Source organism: Sus scrofa, chromosome 5, assembly GCF_000003025.6.
Source record: "Sus scrofa isolate TJ Tabasco breed Duroc chromosome 5, Sscrofa11.1, whole genome shotgun sequence".
Taxonomy (NCBI): domain Eukaryota; kingdom Metazoa; phylum Chordata; class Mammalia; order Artiodactyla; family Suidae; genus Sus; species Sus scrofa.
Genome location: NC_010447.5, coordinates 13,686,978 through 13,706,299, shown reverse-complemented (window position 1 = coordinate 13,706,299; position 19,322 = coordinate 13,686,978). Strand labels below are relative to the sequence as shown.

Sequence of the window (19,322 nt, the reverse complement as noted above, 5' to 3'; positions counted from 1 at the left end):
AAAGAGGTTTCATTAGCTCAGAAAAGTGTATTATCTCACAGAACAAAGAGGTAACAATTTTTAGGCTTGGCTAATCAGAGGCATGGCGTGACATTTAGAATCCCCAAGTTTCCCCCTTTTACTTCTGTGCCTTCCTTGGTATTGACTTCATCCTGAGGCTACTCTTCTCCCAATTGAAAGTTTGCCACCTCAGTCCAGTTACCATGGCTACCCACAGCCATGTTCAAAAGCAGGACAGATCAGGATGTGTCTTCTTTTTCTTTCTCCCTCCCTCCCTCCTTCCCTCCTTCCCTCTCTCCCTCCATCCCTCCCTCCCCACTTCCTTCCTTAAAAAAAAAAAAAAGATTTTTTTTCTCACATTTTTGGGCCAGAAATTCAAAATCAAGTCCTTCATTCCTTTTTGACAGGGAAAAATAACTTTCCCAGAAGCATCCAGAAAGCTTCTTCTTAATCTGATAGGCCAGCACCATATCACATACTCCACCTAATCCTCAGGGGCTAGAAGACAAAAAATTACCATGATAGACTTAAATTAATTAGCATTCACTTCTCTCGGATTTGAGAGGGGATAACTCTCCCTGAACACACAGCCCCTTTAAATTAAGATTCTATTAATAAGGAAGAAGGTGAATATGTACAGTTGTTGAATAAACAACAACATCTTCACATTTTTTGAGCATTTTAGTCAGATTTATACCAATGCTGATAAATTTTCATCAATAAAATATTTTCTAAACTCAACTTCATTAAGCTAATTCACTTAAAAATATTTTCATGCAGTATACTTCATTTTCTTCCACCTCCATTTTTGTTTTATTTAAATTATTTCATGACTACAAATTCTTTCCCATATAAACCTTAACCCAGTGCACCACAGTGGGAAGTCCATTTTCTATATAAATCCTATACCACAAATTTATTTCATTGACTGTTTTACATGTATTTATTAACTTTTGTTGATTATATTTGTAGATTTTGACATCATTTTCTTTTGAGACTATTATCTGTACCAGTTCTCTTGGGTAAAATTTTGTGGGTCGGGAAATTTTATTTTATGAATAACCTTCAGTAGGAATTGGATGAGGCTAATAAAATGTAGTTCTCAGTTAATCCATGATAAAATTGTGAGTAGTTTTTAGATATGCAAAGATTGATCTGTTATTCAAGATTGCTGTGTTGCAGAGATCAGCAGACTAGAACTCCACAGACTAAACCTGGCCTGATGCCTGTTTTCATAGGGGTGTAAACCAAGAATTTTTTTTATAGATGAATGTTGGTAATCTGTTGGATGAAAAGGAGTGTGACCTTTGCACCTCAGTTAAGAAAAATGTTACCTGCTCCCCCCAAATTAATTTCTTTTTTTATTAATAGACCCATATTACAAGAAATATTATTATATTTGGAGGAGTTACCATTTGGCTCAGCAGAAACAAATCCGCCTAGTATCCGTAGGATGCAGGTTCAATCCCTGGCCTCGCTCAGTGGGTTAAGGATCTGGTGTTGCCGTGAGCTGTGGTGTAGGTCGCAGACATGGCTTGGATCCTGCATTGCTGTGGCTGTGGTGTAGGCCAGCGGCTATAGCTCTGATGGACCCCTAGCCTGGGAACCTCCATATGCTTCAGGTATGGCCCTAAAAAGAAAAAAAAAAAAAAAGAAGAAGAAGAAGAGAGAAAAAAACCTATTATATTTTGAATTTTGTCAATGAGAGTTTTGTAGAATTTGTCTTCTCTCTTGTTATGTAAATAACATAATATTTTTTATTTTACCTCTTGGCCCCCAAATCCCAAATATTCACTATCTGACCCTTTATAGAAGAAGTTTGCCAACCCCTGCTCTATTATATTGCTAATCTGACTCTTCTGAACCTTACTCTCCCTGCCCTACACTGTCTGTTCCATTAGAGTTACAAGGAGCAAATGGCACGTGAGGTCAGTATGTTCTTAGGGTCAGACTCATCCAGTCAAATGTGCAGCTTTAGTGGTGAAGATAGCAAGGTGGATGAGTACAGTCGTATTGTTCAGTGATGAAGACAGAGAGCTCTGCCAACTGTAATGTTATTATGTCATATAAAATATAAATTGGGAGTTCCTGTCGTGGCGCAGTGGTTAACGAATCTGAGGGAACCATGAGGTTGCGGGTTTGGTCCCTGCCTCGCTCAGTGGGTCAAGGATCCAGCATTGCTCCGATTCGACCCTAGCCTGGGAACCTCCATATGCCGTGGGAGCGGCCCTAGAAAAAAGACCAAAAAAAAAAATATCTATCTATCTATCTATCTATCAATAAATTGGGAGTTCCCATCATGGCGCAGTGGTTAACGAATCCGACTAGGAACCATGAGGTTGTGGGTTCGAACCCTGGCCTTGCTCCGTGGATCAAGGATCCGACGTTGCCGTGAGCTGTGGTGTAGGCCGGCGGCTGCAGCTCCATTTGATCCCTAGCCTGGAACTCCATATGCTGTGGGAGTGGCCCTAGAAAAGGCAAAAAGACAAAAAAAAAAAAAAAAAAAAAAAAAAAAACAAATATATATATATTTTTTTTTTTTTTTTTTTTTTTTTTTTTTTTTTTTTTTTTTTCTTAAAGTATGGTAAGTGTAGACCATGTTGGAAAAGCCAAAATATCGTTGCTTTCAAAGCATCAACGTTTGAGGCAAATAGTCTTTTGAAACCTGGGAGATCTGGAGGGCCTTGGATGTTTTCCCACAGAAGTTCATTCCTTTTCCTTTCATTTGACAGATGAGGAAAAAGAAAATAATAGAGCATCCAAGCCCCACTCGACTCCTGCTACTCTGCAATGGTAAGTCTGTTTTAAGCAAGTCCTCTCTTGCTGGGAAGCTCGTATGTCCTCCTGCCTATAGGACAGCACATCACTTGGGTATTTTAACATTGTTGTAATAACGTGACATCCACTGGGGGCTGTGCAGTCAATTTAATTTGCAGTATGTATAAAATACTCAACTTCGATATAGCCTGGAGATTTGAATTTTCATGTTTATTTTATTTGGGAGCGTTTTTTTTTTTTTTTCGTCATTAAAATGCTGGCAAGGACTGGATTCCACATGGATATTATTAATTTTAATAGTCTCCATTATTTTAATTAACAGCATTGCTACAAATTATAGAAACATAATTTCTATATGTTTCCTCTATAGGGTCTGTTCATCCTGACCAATGAACCCTTAACAAATTAATAATGAATTACAGCTATGCTATACCTGTTTTACATTAATCACATTAATGTGAATTATCCACTAGAGTGACTCTCATTAATATTTGGAGCTCCTGGACTTGATAGTATTACATCAAGTTTAAGTAGTTACACTCACGTTTGATATTACAGATAAATTCTCATGTTTAAATAGTTACACTTCTGTTTGATATTTATAGATAATGTGTAAGTAAAGCTCTTAGAGGAAATGTATGTTTTTATTTGTTTGTTTGTCTTTTCTAGGGCCACTCCTGCAGCATATGGAGATTCCCAGGCTAGGGGTCTAATCGGAGCTGTAGCCACCAGCCTATGCCAGAGCCACAGCAATGCAGGATCTGAGCTGCATCTGTGACCTACACCACAGCTCACGGCAACGCCAGATCCTTAACCCACTGAGCAAGGCCAGGATTGAACCCACAACCTCATGGCTCCTAGTCGGATTTGTTTCTGCTGCACCACGATGGGAACTCCAGAGGAGAATTTATGTTATAGCTTTGAACACCAAGGCTGTCTATGCCTGAGACTCACCCCTTAGAGGATCTGGTCAGTTAAGGCCATTACTCCCCTAGCAGTACAGCAGCAAAGCTGAAAGAAGTAAGGGACAAAGGGGAAGGAGAGAGAAGTGGGGAGGTGAAAGGAACAAATCTCCTCTGTGCCACGTACATGCTAGCACTTTGTGTACTTGCCTCATTTCATCCTCACAATCCTATGAGGTTGGTACTATTGTGCCCATTTCACAGATGAGGAAAATAAAGCCTAGACAGTGAAATCATTTGCCTGAATATACACACAGCTGTGAAGTGGCAGAGGCAGGAGCCTGGCTGGGTCACTTTAACTGCAAAGCCTATGCTTTGGAAGAAAGGAAAGAGAAACATCAGGAAGGATGGAGAAGAGACCAGATCAGAAAAGGAAACAGACGGCTTTAATGAGTAAATTGTATTAGAGTTTCTTGACTAATCCATCCACAGGTGAGAGGAAAACAACATTGGGAGAAAGCCTTCAGGAATGTTAACTCAATCTCCTCTAACAGGAGTCTTAATTGTCAACTTATTTTACTACGAGGACAGCAAAGATTGTTTTCAAGAGCGCCATTTCCAGTGTTTTGGCCTTTTTTCCATCCATTTGTCCCTACATTCTTTTTGTCATTGCATTTGCTCCTTTTCACTTTATTTAAAATTCTACTCCACTTTCTTGGTCAATCTCCCCCTGCACCCTTTCCCCTAACTTATAGCCACACGAATTCCCTTAATGCCAGCACATTGAATGTAAAGGACTAGAAATGGGAGTGAGAGTTTCTAAGAAATGCCAGGAATCAACAGACATTCTTGCTTTAATAATCTGAACATGTTGTACATTTCAGAATAAACCATTTGAAAGGGACTAGAAGAAAATCACCTTGTTCATGTCTGTTTTCCCGTGATTCTCTGATGTCTCCTGGCAATGGCAAGGCTGCAGATAGTGAAATCTCTTAAATCAAACTGCCAGGAATTAACTCCTAGCTCTGCTTTTCCAGCCCTGTAACAGTGGGCCAGGTGCTTCACGTCTCTGTGCCTCCGTCTACTCACCTGTAAAATGGGGATAGCAGTCGTATTTATTTCACAGGGTATTCATGAAAAGGAAGTGAGTCAGTATTTACAGAGGGCTTGGACAGTGTCTGGTGTAGAGGGAGGCGCTGGGTGAATCCTAGCAGCTGTGGACGGCTCAGCAGACCTCTTTCTTCTGAGTTCCACAGACATCCTGGGGTAGGACTTCTTCCTGACCTGTGCATAATTCTACACCAAATATCTGTTTTTCTAAATGAAGGGTCACATAGATCATTCCAGAAGAAATTTCACCCTCTCGTTCACAAAGTCAGGCAGTGGATTTGTTTCTATGAAGAAATTTGTTTTCAGAGCCAAATCAGATCTGAAAATTTATAAATTTTAGTCTTATTATTATTAATCCAGAGCCATCAAGTTGTTCAAACACCAAACTGTCCTCCCGTCCCTTTAAGCTGTGTTTCTAAGGTAGAATTTCAGTCATTAACTAATTTAAGAATGGTTTTTTTGAGCACCCCGTGTTCGCTAGGTCCTGTTCTTAGACTCTGGGAATGCAGTGGGGGATAAGGTAAACTAAGAATAGGGGCTCTGAGGGGGGACGTTGGATAATAATTAAAAAAATATCATATTAATGGTAAATAAACAAGGAATGTGTTGGATAGGGATATGAGCTGTGCAGAGCATTGGAATCGCCTGGAAGCATCTCCGAGGCTATTTTAGGTTGAATGGTAGGGGAAGCTTCCCCGAGGAAGTGACATCTAAGTGGACGTTTGTATGACAGGAAGTCCTCCTGACACCATGACAGTGTCAAGGTCAGGGAAACCTTTGCAGAGGGAACATCGCAGGTCAGACTCTCACAGAGGCACACTCTGAACAGGATGTGCACACTGGTGGTTTGTTAGCCAGTGCAGGGCACCCAGGATCGACAGTGTGAGGGTGCGAGTGAAGGGGCAGAGGGCGTGCTGGCTGCAAGGAGGCTATGACAGAGGCATTAGCGATCCCTCGGGAGTTCTGAAGCAGGATGGCCCTGGAGAAGATCTAGGCCTTTTTCCCCCGCCTTGCCCATCACTGGGGTAGGCTGCCCCCAGGGAGGGGGTGTAACTTTGGGTGAGGCAGTTCCCTTCGTGTGTGCTGAGGATGGCTCCCCAGGGTCAGCAGTCAACCTCAGCAATCAACCTCTCAGCAATGGGGAAGGGTCACCTTCGTCCTGAAAGTTGACCTGGGCACACCCACAGCATCTGCCACTCTCTCCAGAATGGGAGCAGGCCGGGCTTGTTCGAGGCACCGCAGAAGGTGCCCATGTGGTTGGAGTACAGCCAACAAGGAAGAGACCAATGCAGATGAGGTGGGGCAGGAGGCAGCGGAGTCTGTAGAGAGCAGGGAAGAAAAAGTAGGACATTTCTCTAAACTTAGGAACAGAGTCACGCTTAAAATCATGGTGGAGGCCATGTGACCTCCTCTCTCAAGTACGTTGATTCTGTTCTTTTAGACTAGAGTTTCAGTATAAAATCTTTGTCTTGCCAATGGAACTGAACATACCCTCCATCTTACAGGGGAAAGTGACATAATTTATACTATGTCCACTTTTTGCTCTGGCTGCCAGGGAGTTCAGAGCTAAATCTGATCTTTATATACTTTTCAACCTCTTTCTTTTGTCTAATTTTCTTCTTTCTATGTTTAGTTTGTTAGCTTTTTAGAAAAAGGCAAGTTGCAAATAAATTCAACACATACACATTTTAATTTGATGTAATTTGCACAAAATACATTTCCTTATTTAAAAATGAAAACATTGTAGATAAGAATAAAGTTCATTCTTCACGTATTTCCTTTCTCCTTCTCCAGAGCAAGGCTGTTACAAATGAGACGTACGTATGTATAGGTATGTGTTTGTGGGTATATGCATATATATGTGTATTTACTGTCCCTTTCCTAAGCATTTTACGTACTGATAGAAGTTTCTCAACTGTGGTTTTTTAATTTAGTATTTTCTCCTTTATAAAAAGGATGCAGTCATATAACACTAAAAATATTGTTCCATGACCTGTCACACTGTCTTGAGCCACAGCTTGCCTGCTTCCCCAGTGGAATATCCTGAAGCTATACCCATATTAGTCCACAAAGGCAACTTCATTTTAACCGCTGCACAGTATTTCATGTAAGACAGTAGCAGAATTCATTTCGCCATTTCCCTCTTGATGTCCATTTAGGTTGTGTCCAGATCTCTTCCTCACCATTACCAGTGGAGCCCCAAAGCACATCTTCATGTGTCCCCTGGCACATACACCTGCTGAAGTGCTGCTTCTTATGGGGGTCAGGCAGTGGGAGTGCTGGGTGCGCAGAAGAAGTTAATGGGATGGCAAAATTGCCCAAGAATAGGAAGCTAGCTCCATGGTGCAGCATTTCATTATCTGAGCTTTTTTTTTTTTTTTTTTGGTCTTTTTGCCATTTCCTGGGCCGCTCCCGCAGCACATGGACGTTCCCAGGCCAGGGGTCTAATCGGAGCTGTAGCCACCAGCCTACGCCAGAGCCACAGCAACATGAGATCCGAGATGCGTCTGCAACCTACACCACAGCTCATGGCAACGCCAGATCGTTAACCCACTGAGCAAGGGCAGGGACTGAACCCGCAACCTCATGGTTCCTAGTCGGATTCGTTAACCACTGAGCCACGATGGGAACTCCTATCTGAGCATCTATATTCTTCATGTTGTCTCCTCTCTGCAGGGCGAGCGTGCAGCTCCTTAGGACAGTGAGGTGGGCAGGCCCAGGAAAGGACAGCAGCCTCACTGCCAAGGTGGTAGCCGTCGGCCCAAGAGTGCCCAGCTCTCCCAGGGCACTTGGCTTGTTTCTGGAATTGGGTTAGGAGCGATGTGCCTTTCTACCTTCCCCCTGCCCCCTCCGCCTTGCCTCGAGCCCCCTCCCCACCACCCTAGAGACCATCCCCGCTCTAAGAACAAATAATACAGCAGCCAAGCAGCCGAAAATAAGCAGGGCCACGTGATCTGGAGGCAGCTCCCAGCAGAAAACAGGCAAATATTGTCAAATGCCTTCTGCCAAACACTTTCCAGCATCCTCGGTCATGAGGTTAGTAAAGCCCAACCCTCTGGGGCTGGTGAGCCCTGCTGGAATCCTGGCCACACAATAACCTCTATTCACAAAGAGGATCTGGGCATGGAAAGCAGCCTGTTCCACCATCCTGGCCTACTTGCCGCCAGCACAAGCCCTTCTCCGCGGCCCCGCCCTTGCGCACACCTCCCGTGTGGCCCGCATGGCCGGTGTCCCTCTGAGTTCCTATGTGCCATCAGCATGGAGGTGCTCCCCTGCCTGCAGTTGACTGGGAAAGTGAGCCCCCCACCCCCCACCCCAAAGGAAGGGGATTGGAGACCAAATTGTCGCTTCCTTGGGAGACATTTTCCTTTCTTTGGAAAATATAAAAATGAAACTTGGGTGATTGATGGGCTTTCAATATTTCAAATCGGTACAAAACAAAAATAAATTCAGTGTTTCTCTTTAAAATGTTCTCTTTTAAATGTTCTTGGAAGCCAGAGGTAGAAAATTGGGCTAGGGACTGTTCTAAAGAGGTAGGCTGATGTTTTAGACCAGCCACAGCTGCTAGACCAGACTCATCGGATATAACCAGTTCTTGACACCTTGCACTCATTTCTGACTGAATTCTTTATTCCATGGTGACATAACCTGATTTGCTTTCACAGTAGGAGTTAGTCTGCTTGGTTCCAGAAAGGGACCATTTTTAGCTCCGAATGTAACCAGAAGTGATAGACAATGCCAACAGGTGTGACCACGTCCTGCCAGAAGCACTCAGCTAGAGATGGGGAAAGGTAAATTAAGCAGGACATCATGACGGATCTAAATGTCTCAGAGAATGAGATGCTAGTTGTAGAGCTAGGTTCTTATTTTTGAAAACATATTTTGTGCCGTGGGTATAAAATGGCAATACCATTTATGTGGACAATTTTGCCATCCCATTAACATTTAAATACGACCATCCACTTCTGGATACCGACATGGAGAAACACTCCCCAGGTGGGCAAGGGGGGCGTGTATGAACACGTCCTTGGCAGCCCCTTTGTGACGGTGAAGTGCAGAGGAGTGGAGACAGGGAATCGATGGAAAGGGAAGATTGAGGACGGTGCCAAAAAATCCTCTTTGCTGCCACTCAGGGCCCTCAGGGCTCTGGCTGCCAACCCCTAACCTAGGCCCTGACAGATGGGTGAGCAGCAGCACAGAGCTTGTGACACTGTGCTATTATACTGTCTAGTTTTTGTTTAAAAAAAAAAAAAGGACTTGATTAACCAAAAAATGAACAGAGGGATGCCAGGACCTGGCTAATCCCTGGCCTTTCTGGAACACCTATTCTGTAGCTTGTAGGCGAATCGCAGGATTTGAGTTAGACTGCTCCAGATGCTGGTTCAATTGAGTAATTTAGAGTGGCAGATATAAATCCCTGATTCAGTCCATTGCTGAGCATTGACCAAACTTACAGGTTGAGCCCACACCCAGGGCATGCCAGGGTGAGCTCATTGGATCCCCACAAAAACCTTGCAGAGAAGCAGAACTATTACCCCTATTTGAAGAGAAAAGGAAGCCACGGCAGATGACTCAACATAGCAGAGGGTCCCAGAAGGGGAATGCCAGACTCATAAGAAGACCCTCAACCAGGGAGGTGGGCCAGCCGTGGTCCTGGGAGAAACACCAGGGACCCACCTGAACTGGTGTGTCTATCCAGCTGCAAATCATGGACACAGTTGTTGTTGAATAAAATAGACTGGCAGATTTTTGTTTGTTTGTTTTGGTCTCTTGTAGAATCACCTCAGGCCAGAGCCCACATGAGCCTAATTCACCATTTTGTCCTTCTTTGTCATCTATCTGGTGGCATTTTCTCCTCGGTTCCCATCTTCCTTCTGAGAATTTGTCAGTTCTTAAAGGCAGTGGTAGAGATAACTTCTTGTTCACTGCTGTATTTGACAGACAAATAGGAGATGCCCAGTAGGTAAATGCAGACTCCCTGGCCACATGGATGTCTGTCCCTGGCACAGAGTGAGAGCTTTAGAAGCATCTTCCCTAAGTTCATACTCCAAGATAGTCCAAGGAGAGCTTTCCTTTTTTTTTTTTTTTTTTTTTTTGCTTTTTAGGGCTGCACCTGTGGCATATGGAAGTTCCCAGGCTAGGGGTCAAATCAGAGCTGTAGCTGCCAGCCTACATCACAGCCACAGTGATGAGGATCCGAGCCACATCTGTGACCTACATCCTAGCTCATGGCAATGCCGGGTCCTTAACCCACTGAGCGAGGCCAGGGATTGAACCCACCTCCTCATGGATACTAGTTGGGCTCGTTTCCATTGAGCCACAGTGGGAACTCCCAAGGCGGGCCTTTCTTGATTGAGTAATTTGGAGCGAGTCACTTAGCCTCCTCGACCCCCCATTTCTTGCTCCGTGTCATGGGGTAATGTTACCCATCTTGTGGGAGTGGTGATAGCGAATATGAACATCTCTGGCACGGAGTCGACCCTTGAAAATATAAGTCAAATTTGTTAATGCAAACAGGCTTTTCCTTCAACCACCCAGGTCCTAAGTTTGTTTGTTTGTTTGTTGTTTTGTTTTTTTGTGGGTTTTTTTTTTTTGCCATTTCTTGGGCCGCTCCCGCGGCATATGGAATTCCCAGGCTAGGGGTTGAATCGGAGCTGTAGCCACCGGCCTACGCCAGAGCCACAGCAACGCAGGATCCAAGCTGCATCTGCCACCTACACCACAGCTCACGGCAACGCCGGATCCTTCACCCACTGAGCAAGGGCAGGGATCGAACCCACAACCTCACGGTTCCTAGTCGGATTCGCTAACCACTGAGCCATGATGGGAACTCCCTTATGGTTGTTTTTTTTTTTTTTTTTCTAAGAGGACTCGGTTGTTTGTTTTATCTGTAACAGCCGGCCTTCCTCCCTCCCCCACTGTCTCCCTCCTCTTCCCTCCTTCCCAGTGTTACTGACCATGTCCAGGAACTATGGTGACATACATAGGAATTTGGTTTGGTCCCTGCCTTCGAAGGTCTTTCAGTCTAAGATGTGAAGTGTCACCTGAATGCTTGATGATAACAGAATAATACCAAGAGTTACCCTCTGTTGAGTAATCTGCAGATGCCAGCTAGAGAGCTGAGGGCTATGCATGGATTCTTGTTGAACCCTCACAGCAACCTTGAAAGATGGTATTGGGTATCGTTTCCTGTATCTGACAGATGACAATAATGAGCATCTGAGAGTTGGAGTCACATACCTGAGACCGTAGTGCTTGCAGAGGCAGATTTCAAACTCAGTGATTCCCTGACTGCAAAACCAGTGCTGTCTCTCAGTGAAGGCTGTGAGAGCCCCAGAAAGATTGGAAGGGCTAAGAAAGCTCCAGGCAGCGGCGAGAACCTCAGGAGCAGAGGATGTGTCTACTCAGTCAAGATGTTTGCCCTATAGGCACAACTCGGCACTCTACTTGTTATCAAATGATGAAAACGTGAATTTGGCAAGGAAGACATGATTAGAGGGTGATTAGCAGGTGGGGTGGGAATTCAACATAGTTTTGTGGGAGAGAAATTTGAGCCGAGCCTGAGAGGGTGAGGCCCAGCCGAGGGAGTGGCCTTCCCGTGGTGGGAAGACCATGGAAGGTGTATAGGGTGGAAGGTGGCAAATGTGTGTGAGAACCCGCACACAGTCCAGTTGGCTGCAGAGAAGTTTACGTGCAGGGAAATGAGGCCAGAGAAGCCTGGAGAAGTGGAAGAAATCGGGTCAGAGAGAGGGGGCCTTGGGCGCCAAGGTAAGGAATTCTCTGGGGTGGCAAGGGGAGCCACTGAAGGGCTTAGATTCCTGTTTGGCTCTGATTGCTTGGACAGTTTTGTTTTGTTTCCATGTATTTTACAGTCTCAGATCTCTCTGACAACCTCAGTGATAAATTATAATGTTCAGCAAATTTGAAGAAAAGAATCCTGTTGTCTTTTCTTTTTGTAAGATAGAAGAAGAAAGTTTCCATTCCAGACATGTCTGCAAGGACTTGAGATGCGGAGGCCGAACGTGTGGACAAATAAGAAAGCACAGGTTTAAAATGAGAGCAGAGGGAGAGGTTATGCTACATGCCCTCAGATGCTGCGTGCCGAAACCCTGCGAGGAGGTCTTTTTAAAAATGTATACTGCAGAGAATGACTCAAAGCTGCCTCGTAGACCAAGGTCATTATCTCTCCATAATAGGATAGGCTCAATTCAAATATGACAAGTTGTTAAATAGAAGATCAGAAAATGGAAGAACTGGGGAATGCTTTTGTGATCATTAAAAAAAAAAAAAATCCAGGTATAATGGAGTATTGTTCACCATGTCAGACTAATGATGTCCTGTAAAAGTGAGGAGGAAAAGAGGAAATTTCATCAGCTAGAAAGAGAAATAATTAACTGCCTTTCTTTCTGCCATGCCTTGGTCGGGGAAGCTGGCATTCCAATTAGCAACTCGAGTACACGCACGGACCCTCCGGAGTTTGTAAGGACATTTGGGGAAAGGTGTCACGATGCTATTCCTATAGAAACTCATCAAGCATCAGATGAGTTCACGCCAATTACATCCCTTCGTTCACAGAGCTTATTAAAATGCTTCATAGTCATAAGCCACCTAGCTACCTTGGGGGCAAGGAAGCTCCAGTAAGAGAAACAAACCGTGGATAAGAATGCGGTTGTTTAGAAGGCGCTGGCCTTTGGCAGGTGACCTTAATTAGCTCAGCCTGTGTGACCTGTGACTTGCACCTGTGAGATTCAAATAGTGTGTTGCTGCGATAGGTTCATTTAACGGAATGTGTCTTAACCTTGATCGCAGATTTCATCCTGATTTCTTGACCGGATTTAGTGAGCAAAGAAGCCACACAAACAACAAATAAAAACTGAGGCACGGGGGCGTTTAAAGTAACTAACGAGTGCAGGAGCCGGGAATTGACCTGGGAGCCCGTGCTCTTTCATCCATTTGGGAAGCATTATTTCCGCCCCAGACTCACCTTCTCAGCATTTCTTAATCTTTCATCCATTCACCCCAGTTAGGAACTTGAGAGCTTCCTTGGCGGCTCCCACTCCCCTCACATCTGGCAGCAAAGGCCCACACCCTCTGTGTTTCCTCTGCCCCCACAGCCACTCCTTCAATCCCTGCTCCAGCATTTCCTGCCCAGACTGTTGACGTAGCTCCAGACTAATCTCATTTGTTCATTTATTCATTTGACAAATACTACTTAGCCTCCGTGTGCCAGGTTTCACTTGTCCACCTTGTCCACTGACCATAGAGGTGCCAGGGTGACCTTTCCAGAGAATAAATTTCATCATGGCACTCCCATGCTCTTAAAAACTTAACTGGCTCCCTGTAACTTTAAAGGATCTTATCGTTTTTATAAGGTAAATTCTGAATAGTTTGAAATGCATGTTAGTTGAATGGGTCCATGGATTTTTATGGTCAAAATTATTTTGCTTAGCAAAGATAAGCTAAAAGAGCATAGCTGGTTATGCACAAAGTTCCAACTGCTCAGATTGCTCTTGTCTATGCATTAGACTAGAAAATGTCCAATAACACAGAAACCTAAAGAATGAAGTCAGGCTTTCTAAGGGAATTGCTGATGGAACTCAATAGTCTAAGGTGAAACCTCTGAGATTTGGTTGTTGTTGTTGTTTTTACTTAAGTATAAAGTGTTATTCAGTATAAAAAACTTAATCTATTGCTGGCAAATACCACATATTAAACTTTATTTTTTTTAAAAAATTTGTTGGGAGTTCCCATGGTGGCGCAGTGGTTAACGAATCCGACTAGGAACCATAAGGTTGCAGGTTCGATCCCTGGCCTTGCTCAGTGGGTTAAGGATCTGGCAGTGCTGTGAGCTGTGGTGTAGGTCACAGACGCAGCTCGGATCCTGCGTTGCTGTGGCTCTGGTGTAAGCCGGTGGCTACAGCTCCGATTGGAAGCCGGAACCAAAGGACCAAAAAAAAAAAAAAAAAAAAAAAAAAATTGTTGAAGTATAGTTGATTTACAATGTTGTGTTAATTTCTGCTGTACAGCCAAGTTATTCAGTTATACATACATTCTTTTTCTATTCTTTTCCATTATCGTTCATCACGGGATATTAGATATAGTTCCCTGTGCTATAGAATAGGACTTTGTTGTCTAACCATCCTGTATATAATAGTTTGCATCTATTAATCCCAAACTCCCAATCCATCCCTCCCTCACTCCTCTCCCTCTTGGCAACCACAAGTCTATTCTCCCTGTCTGTGAGTCTTTTTCATAGGTAAGTTTGATTTGTGTCATATTTTAGATTCCACATATAAGTGATATCACATGGTGTTTGTCTGGGTTGCCCGTGTTGCTGCAAATGGCATTATTTCATTCTTTTTGATGGCTGAGTAGTATTCCCCCCAGTTTGTGTTTGTGTGTGTGTGTTTATCTTCTTCATCCATTCATCTGTCAATGGACATTTAGTTTGCTTCCATGTCGTGAGTATTGTGAATAGTGGTGCTATGAACATAGGGGGTGCATGGACTTTTTTGAATTATAGTTTTGTTGGGATAGATGCCCAGGAGTGGGATTGCCGGATCATATGGCAACTCTTTCTTTTTTCATTTTTTAAGGAACGTTGATGCTGTTTTCCACAGTGGTTGCACCAGTTTACATTCCTGCCAGCAGTGTAGGCGGGTTTCCTTTCTCTACACCCTCCAGCATTTTACTGCATGTTAAACTTTAAATTAGTATCAGCTATTGCTGTTGTTGACTACCTTATTATTATTCCTACAACATCCCAGAAACACTCAGGTCTTCCTGCGTCTGAATTTTTTTTGGGGGGGGCGTGTGGGCTGCACTTATAGCATGTGGAAGTTCCAAGGCCAGGGATCAAACCCATGCCACAGCAGTGACAACCCCGAATCTTTAACCACTAGGCCACCAGGGATCTCCAGAATATTTTTTTCAGTGTTCTTTGAGTGCCAGTCCATCGTCTTCCAAAAAATAACACTTTCCTAGTAATTCTTCAATGCCGGAGGTTGCTAAACTCTTATGCCAGGCCATATTCTCTTGTGTGGCGTTTAAGGAGTCTCCATGCCCCTCCCCATGGTTCTTGTCTTTTAGACACTCCTTTATGTGCCCCTTCTCCGCTCAGAGCAGTGTTTCTATTGTCCAGAGCTTGTGCCACCTTTGTCTCTTCTCCTCGCTGTTCTCCCTGCCTGGAACCCCTCCATCCACCATGGCAGAACACCACAGCGTGTACCACAAATGCTCCCATTGACCAGCTGCATGTCCACAGGCAGATGTGTTTCACTCCCTGAGCCTCCGTTTTCTCATCTACACCATGGGGATGACACCTCCCTCATATGGTTTTTGCAATTGTGGAATGAGATAGTGGAGATACCCTCCGCCTGGTACCTAGTCAGAGCTCAACAGATGCCAACCGTGGTGGTTGTTATGAAGTTCTAATCCCAGCTCATGCTGAAACCTTAATCATCTCTTCTCATCTGCACACTAATCTCTTTATTTTCCCACCTTCCACTGCACCCCTGGTCGGAAGCTTGCAGTTCTCAAATACTCTTATTTCTATGTGTTATTCTCCCCCAATAGACCTACAAAGTGAACTAGGGCATAGATCGTGTCTTACATCAACACAGGAGCCTACAGGAGCCAGACAAGGCACAGAAAATAGATTGGGTGTAAGAAAAACAGGGAGGAGTGAGGACTCTGGCCAAGCCGAGGGCACATGTAACTCTGGCCAATTGTTGTCATGCGGGAATATGGGCCCAGTGCTGCCAGATCTCAGCCTTTCAAAAGAAGCCAGAAATCTAGGTTCTTATGTGAAATGCCCTGAATTTTAAAAGTTGGGCCAACACTGTTCAGGCCAAACAAAGAATGTTTGTGAGACCCCATTTTGTGAACGCTGTGTTACTCAGATGGCCCCTACAAGTTTGTGCATAAGCTGGTTATTTGGACCTTTGAACTCACTTTTCTAGAGAAACAATACTGTGAATGGCATTTAGGGGTCCAGGCTAAACTCGAAGGCTGATTCCCATTCATTCCAGCTCTGAAGCTTAGGATCCGTCCTAAGAAACCTAATCTCTATGTGAAACCATTTTCCCACAGGGAAACACATTTAGAGTTCCGATTGACAACGTGGGCGGCACATAGAATGTAAACCCTTTCAGGACAGGACCTTTGTTTTCTTCACTGCTATTTCCTTAAGTCTAGAACACTGCCTGGCACCCAATAAATATTTGTCGAATTGAAGATTACCTGTGTCTTTATCTATTTGTTCGCCGTTAATCCGTCCTCTGGATGCAAGCAAGGGCCACCTTGCTTACCATGGATTCCCCAGCACCTGTCAGTAAAAAGACATCCATAGCTATGTGTTGACTGAATATTGGATTGAAACTGTCTATCCATCAAACACTTACTAAGCACCTGCTGTGTGCCAAGGAGTATGCTGGACTTGAAAAATGCCAAAATGAATCATACACCACCCCAGCCTCAAGGAATTGGGTTGCCTAGAAAGGATTGCATAAACGATTTCCTGGAACACTTCTAAAAGTTGTCAGGAGTTACTCTGTGTTCCCTTCCCGGAAGGGGGCTTCCCGGAAGGGGGCTGGGGGCAAGATGAGATGACCTGGGACCGTGGAGCATAGGCTTCTTCCTTTATCCGAGTGTCCCTGGGGTTGTTTGGGGGTCTGCGTCATCTGTGGGGTTGGGACATGAAATGATTGAACTGCTTTTCTTTCAACCACATGTTGCAATGAGCTGAAGGAACACTGCCCTTTCAAGTGGGCACCTTGGGAGGCCGTGTCCTCATTCCACTTCACTTACGACAGCGCTGGACCACTTCTTTGGCAAGTGCCCTCAGAGAAAGTTAGAAGCCACTTGAGGACATTTGCTTCATTGCTTTAGCATCATGCCTTGTTTTTGACCCCCTGGAAAAATGGTTGGGAGAAAAGAGTTATTCCAGTCACTGGATCCCTCAAACTTGGTTCCAAATGACTTGGGTTTGTGTCCTAAAATCCAATTCATGATCAATGGAGAAATATTTTCTGTTGGTAAATTTATTGAATAGTATGTGCCCCATGCTCTGAAGGCAGCAGGGCCCAAAGGAAGGCCCCAACCTGTCAAGGGCCCCAGTGGTTTTGTTGGAAGGGATGTTTAACCTGCCAGCATATCCATGACAATGGAGGCCAATTCTTTTGGTCGCCTACATTCTGGTATTTGGGATAAAGATGAAAAAAAAACACACAAAAACTGCAGCTAGTTTATTTTGATGTCCCCGATATCTAGCACAAAAGCTGGACATGTACGTGCCCAAAAATGTTTTCTGGAGAGGAAAAGTGGATGCTGATGAGGTCCAGCCCCGACTAAGCACTTGCCACACACAGGGCCCCATGCAGGAGCATGTCACGTGTTACATCTGATCATCACAGCAATCAAAACAGGGGTTATAGTCAATATCTCCAAAGGGAAACTGAGGCCTGAGGTTGCATAACTTAATCGATGTCACCAAGGCAGAAGGTGACAAGGCTACTAGGTGGAGAGTCCCTATCCAGAACCCTTGACCTAAACTCATTGAGAAAGTAATGGGTGTAGAATCATATGAGCCTTGAATAGCAGAAAAGTTGCACCTAAAGAAAACAAGCAGGTCAGCTCCCGGCTGTGCTCATAAACCCCCCTCAGTCCGTGGTGAGCGACTGTCTAGCCATCCAGCCTCTCCTGGAGGCTGTTTCCCTCAGCTGCTCTAGTCAGAAGAAGCTCCAAGACTTTGACACCTATTAGAAACGGCTAGGAGTTCCCATCGTGGTGCAGCGGAAACGAATCCGTCTAGGAACCATGAGGTTGTGGCTTCAATCCCCGGCCTCACTCCGTGGGTTAAGGATCCAGTGTTGCCATGAGCTGTGGTGTAGGTCACAGACACGGCACGGATCCCACATTGCTGTGGCTGTGGCGTAGGCCGCAGCTGTAGCTCCGATTCGGCTCCTAGCCTGGGAACTTCCATATGCTGCGGGTGTGGCCCTAAAAAGACAAAAAAAGAAAGAGAGAGAGAGATAGGGAAAGAAAGAAAGAAAGAAAGAAAGAAAGAAAGAAAGAAAGAAAGAAAGAAAGAAGAAAGAAAGGAAAGAAAGAAAGAAAGAAGAAAAAGAAAGAAAGAAAAAGAAAGAAAGAAAAAGAAAGGAAGGAAGGAAGGAAGAAACAGCTATACGGTAGCTTAGCTTAAGGGGCAATGGCAAGATCCTGTATCATTCTTTGGAGTATGGGGGAACCTGATGCACCCAGAATGTGGTCAGGCCAGTGAAAGCACAGAGGGACTGGGATGTGGGCTGGAAGAGGGACCTGAGGTCCTACCCAAAGGGGCCAGGAGTCTGATCCTGCCAACCTGCTAACTCCGTGCCTGGCCTTTGGCAGTTTTCTTTGTCTTCCTGGGCCTTGATTTCCCCACCCATAGGACAAGAGTTATTTCTCAGTTCTGCCCAGCTCTGGCAGAGAACTAGAAAGAACAGATCTTTCTTGCTCGGGGTTTGCTTATTGGGCTTTTATTTCTCCAGGCTGGAGGAGAACTATGAGATTGCGGAAGGAGTCTGCATTCCTCGCAGTGCCCTGTACATGCATTACCTGGATTTCTGCGAGAAGAATGACACCCAGCCTGTCAATGCTGCCAGCTTCGGCAAGGTGAGTCCAGCCTCGCCAGGCTTATTCCTTCCTTACTCCCTCTTCTAAGTAATGTATGAACTGTTCCTAATCATGTTTTAAAACATCCAATTTTTTCTTTTCTTTCTTTCTTTCTTTTTTTTTTGTTTTGTTTTGTTTTGTTTTGTTTTGTTATCAAAGTAACTACTTTGGTTATTTTGCTATAAAAATTTCAAACACGTGTTAACAAACCAATACCAGACCAAATACCCAGAGTAAGACCAGAGTGTTACACATTTCACATAATTCAGAACTGTTGTAAAATCAAAGGGAAGGTCTACCTTAAATGTCTTTGGTACTTAATTTGCAGACAGTAACTTTTCTTTGAGAGGCAAATAGTGAATTCGCAAGTGTGTTAGATTTATGTCAGTGAGCCACGGAGAGGCAAACTGCTGGGCTTGGTGATGTGAAAGCCTTGGAGAGACTGGGCAGTGGCCTTACGTCGTTAGCTTGGAGGCCTGGGAGTCCTCAGCTGGGAGTGGTACTGTTTTTAGTGTCACTGCAGGGCTGACTGTTCTCTCTCCATTATGATACAAATACACTGCAGGAATTCCCACTGTGGCTCAGCGGAAACGAACCCGACTCGTATTCATGAGGACAGGGGTTCAATTCCTGCTCACTCAGTGGGTTAAGGATCCAGCGTTGCTGTGAGCTGTGTCGTTTGCAGATGCGGCCTGGATCCCCTGTTTCTGTGGCTCTTGTGTAGGCTGGCAGCTGCAGCTCCGATTTGACCCCTAGCCTGGGAGTTTACATATGCTGTGGGTGCAGCCCTAGAAAACAAAGAAAAAAAAATACATTGCACATTTAAGGGTATCTCTGAAAAAAACCACTGATCATTTGTGTTCAATAAGCCGAGGAAGG

General features: G+C 44.5%; 1 protein-coding gene across 4 annotated transcripts in view; it reads left to right on the top strand.

Annotated features, from left to right (window-relative positions):
- Positions 1-19,322, top strand: part of RFX4 (regulatory factor X4) — a 168,069-nt gene that overhangs the window by 52,614 nt on the left and 96,133 nt on the right. For all 4 annotated transcript variants that reach the window (XM_021091569.1, XM_021091568.1, XM_021091571.1 and 1 more), the window contains exons 3-4: positions 2,733-2,793; positions 18,320-18,443. In XM_021091569.1, coding sequence (XP_020947228.1) covers positions 2,733-2,793; positions 18,320-18,443 — 185 coding nt within the window. The remainder of the gene's footprint in view (positions 1-2,732; positions 2,794-18,319; positions 18,444-19,322) is intronic.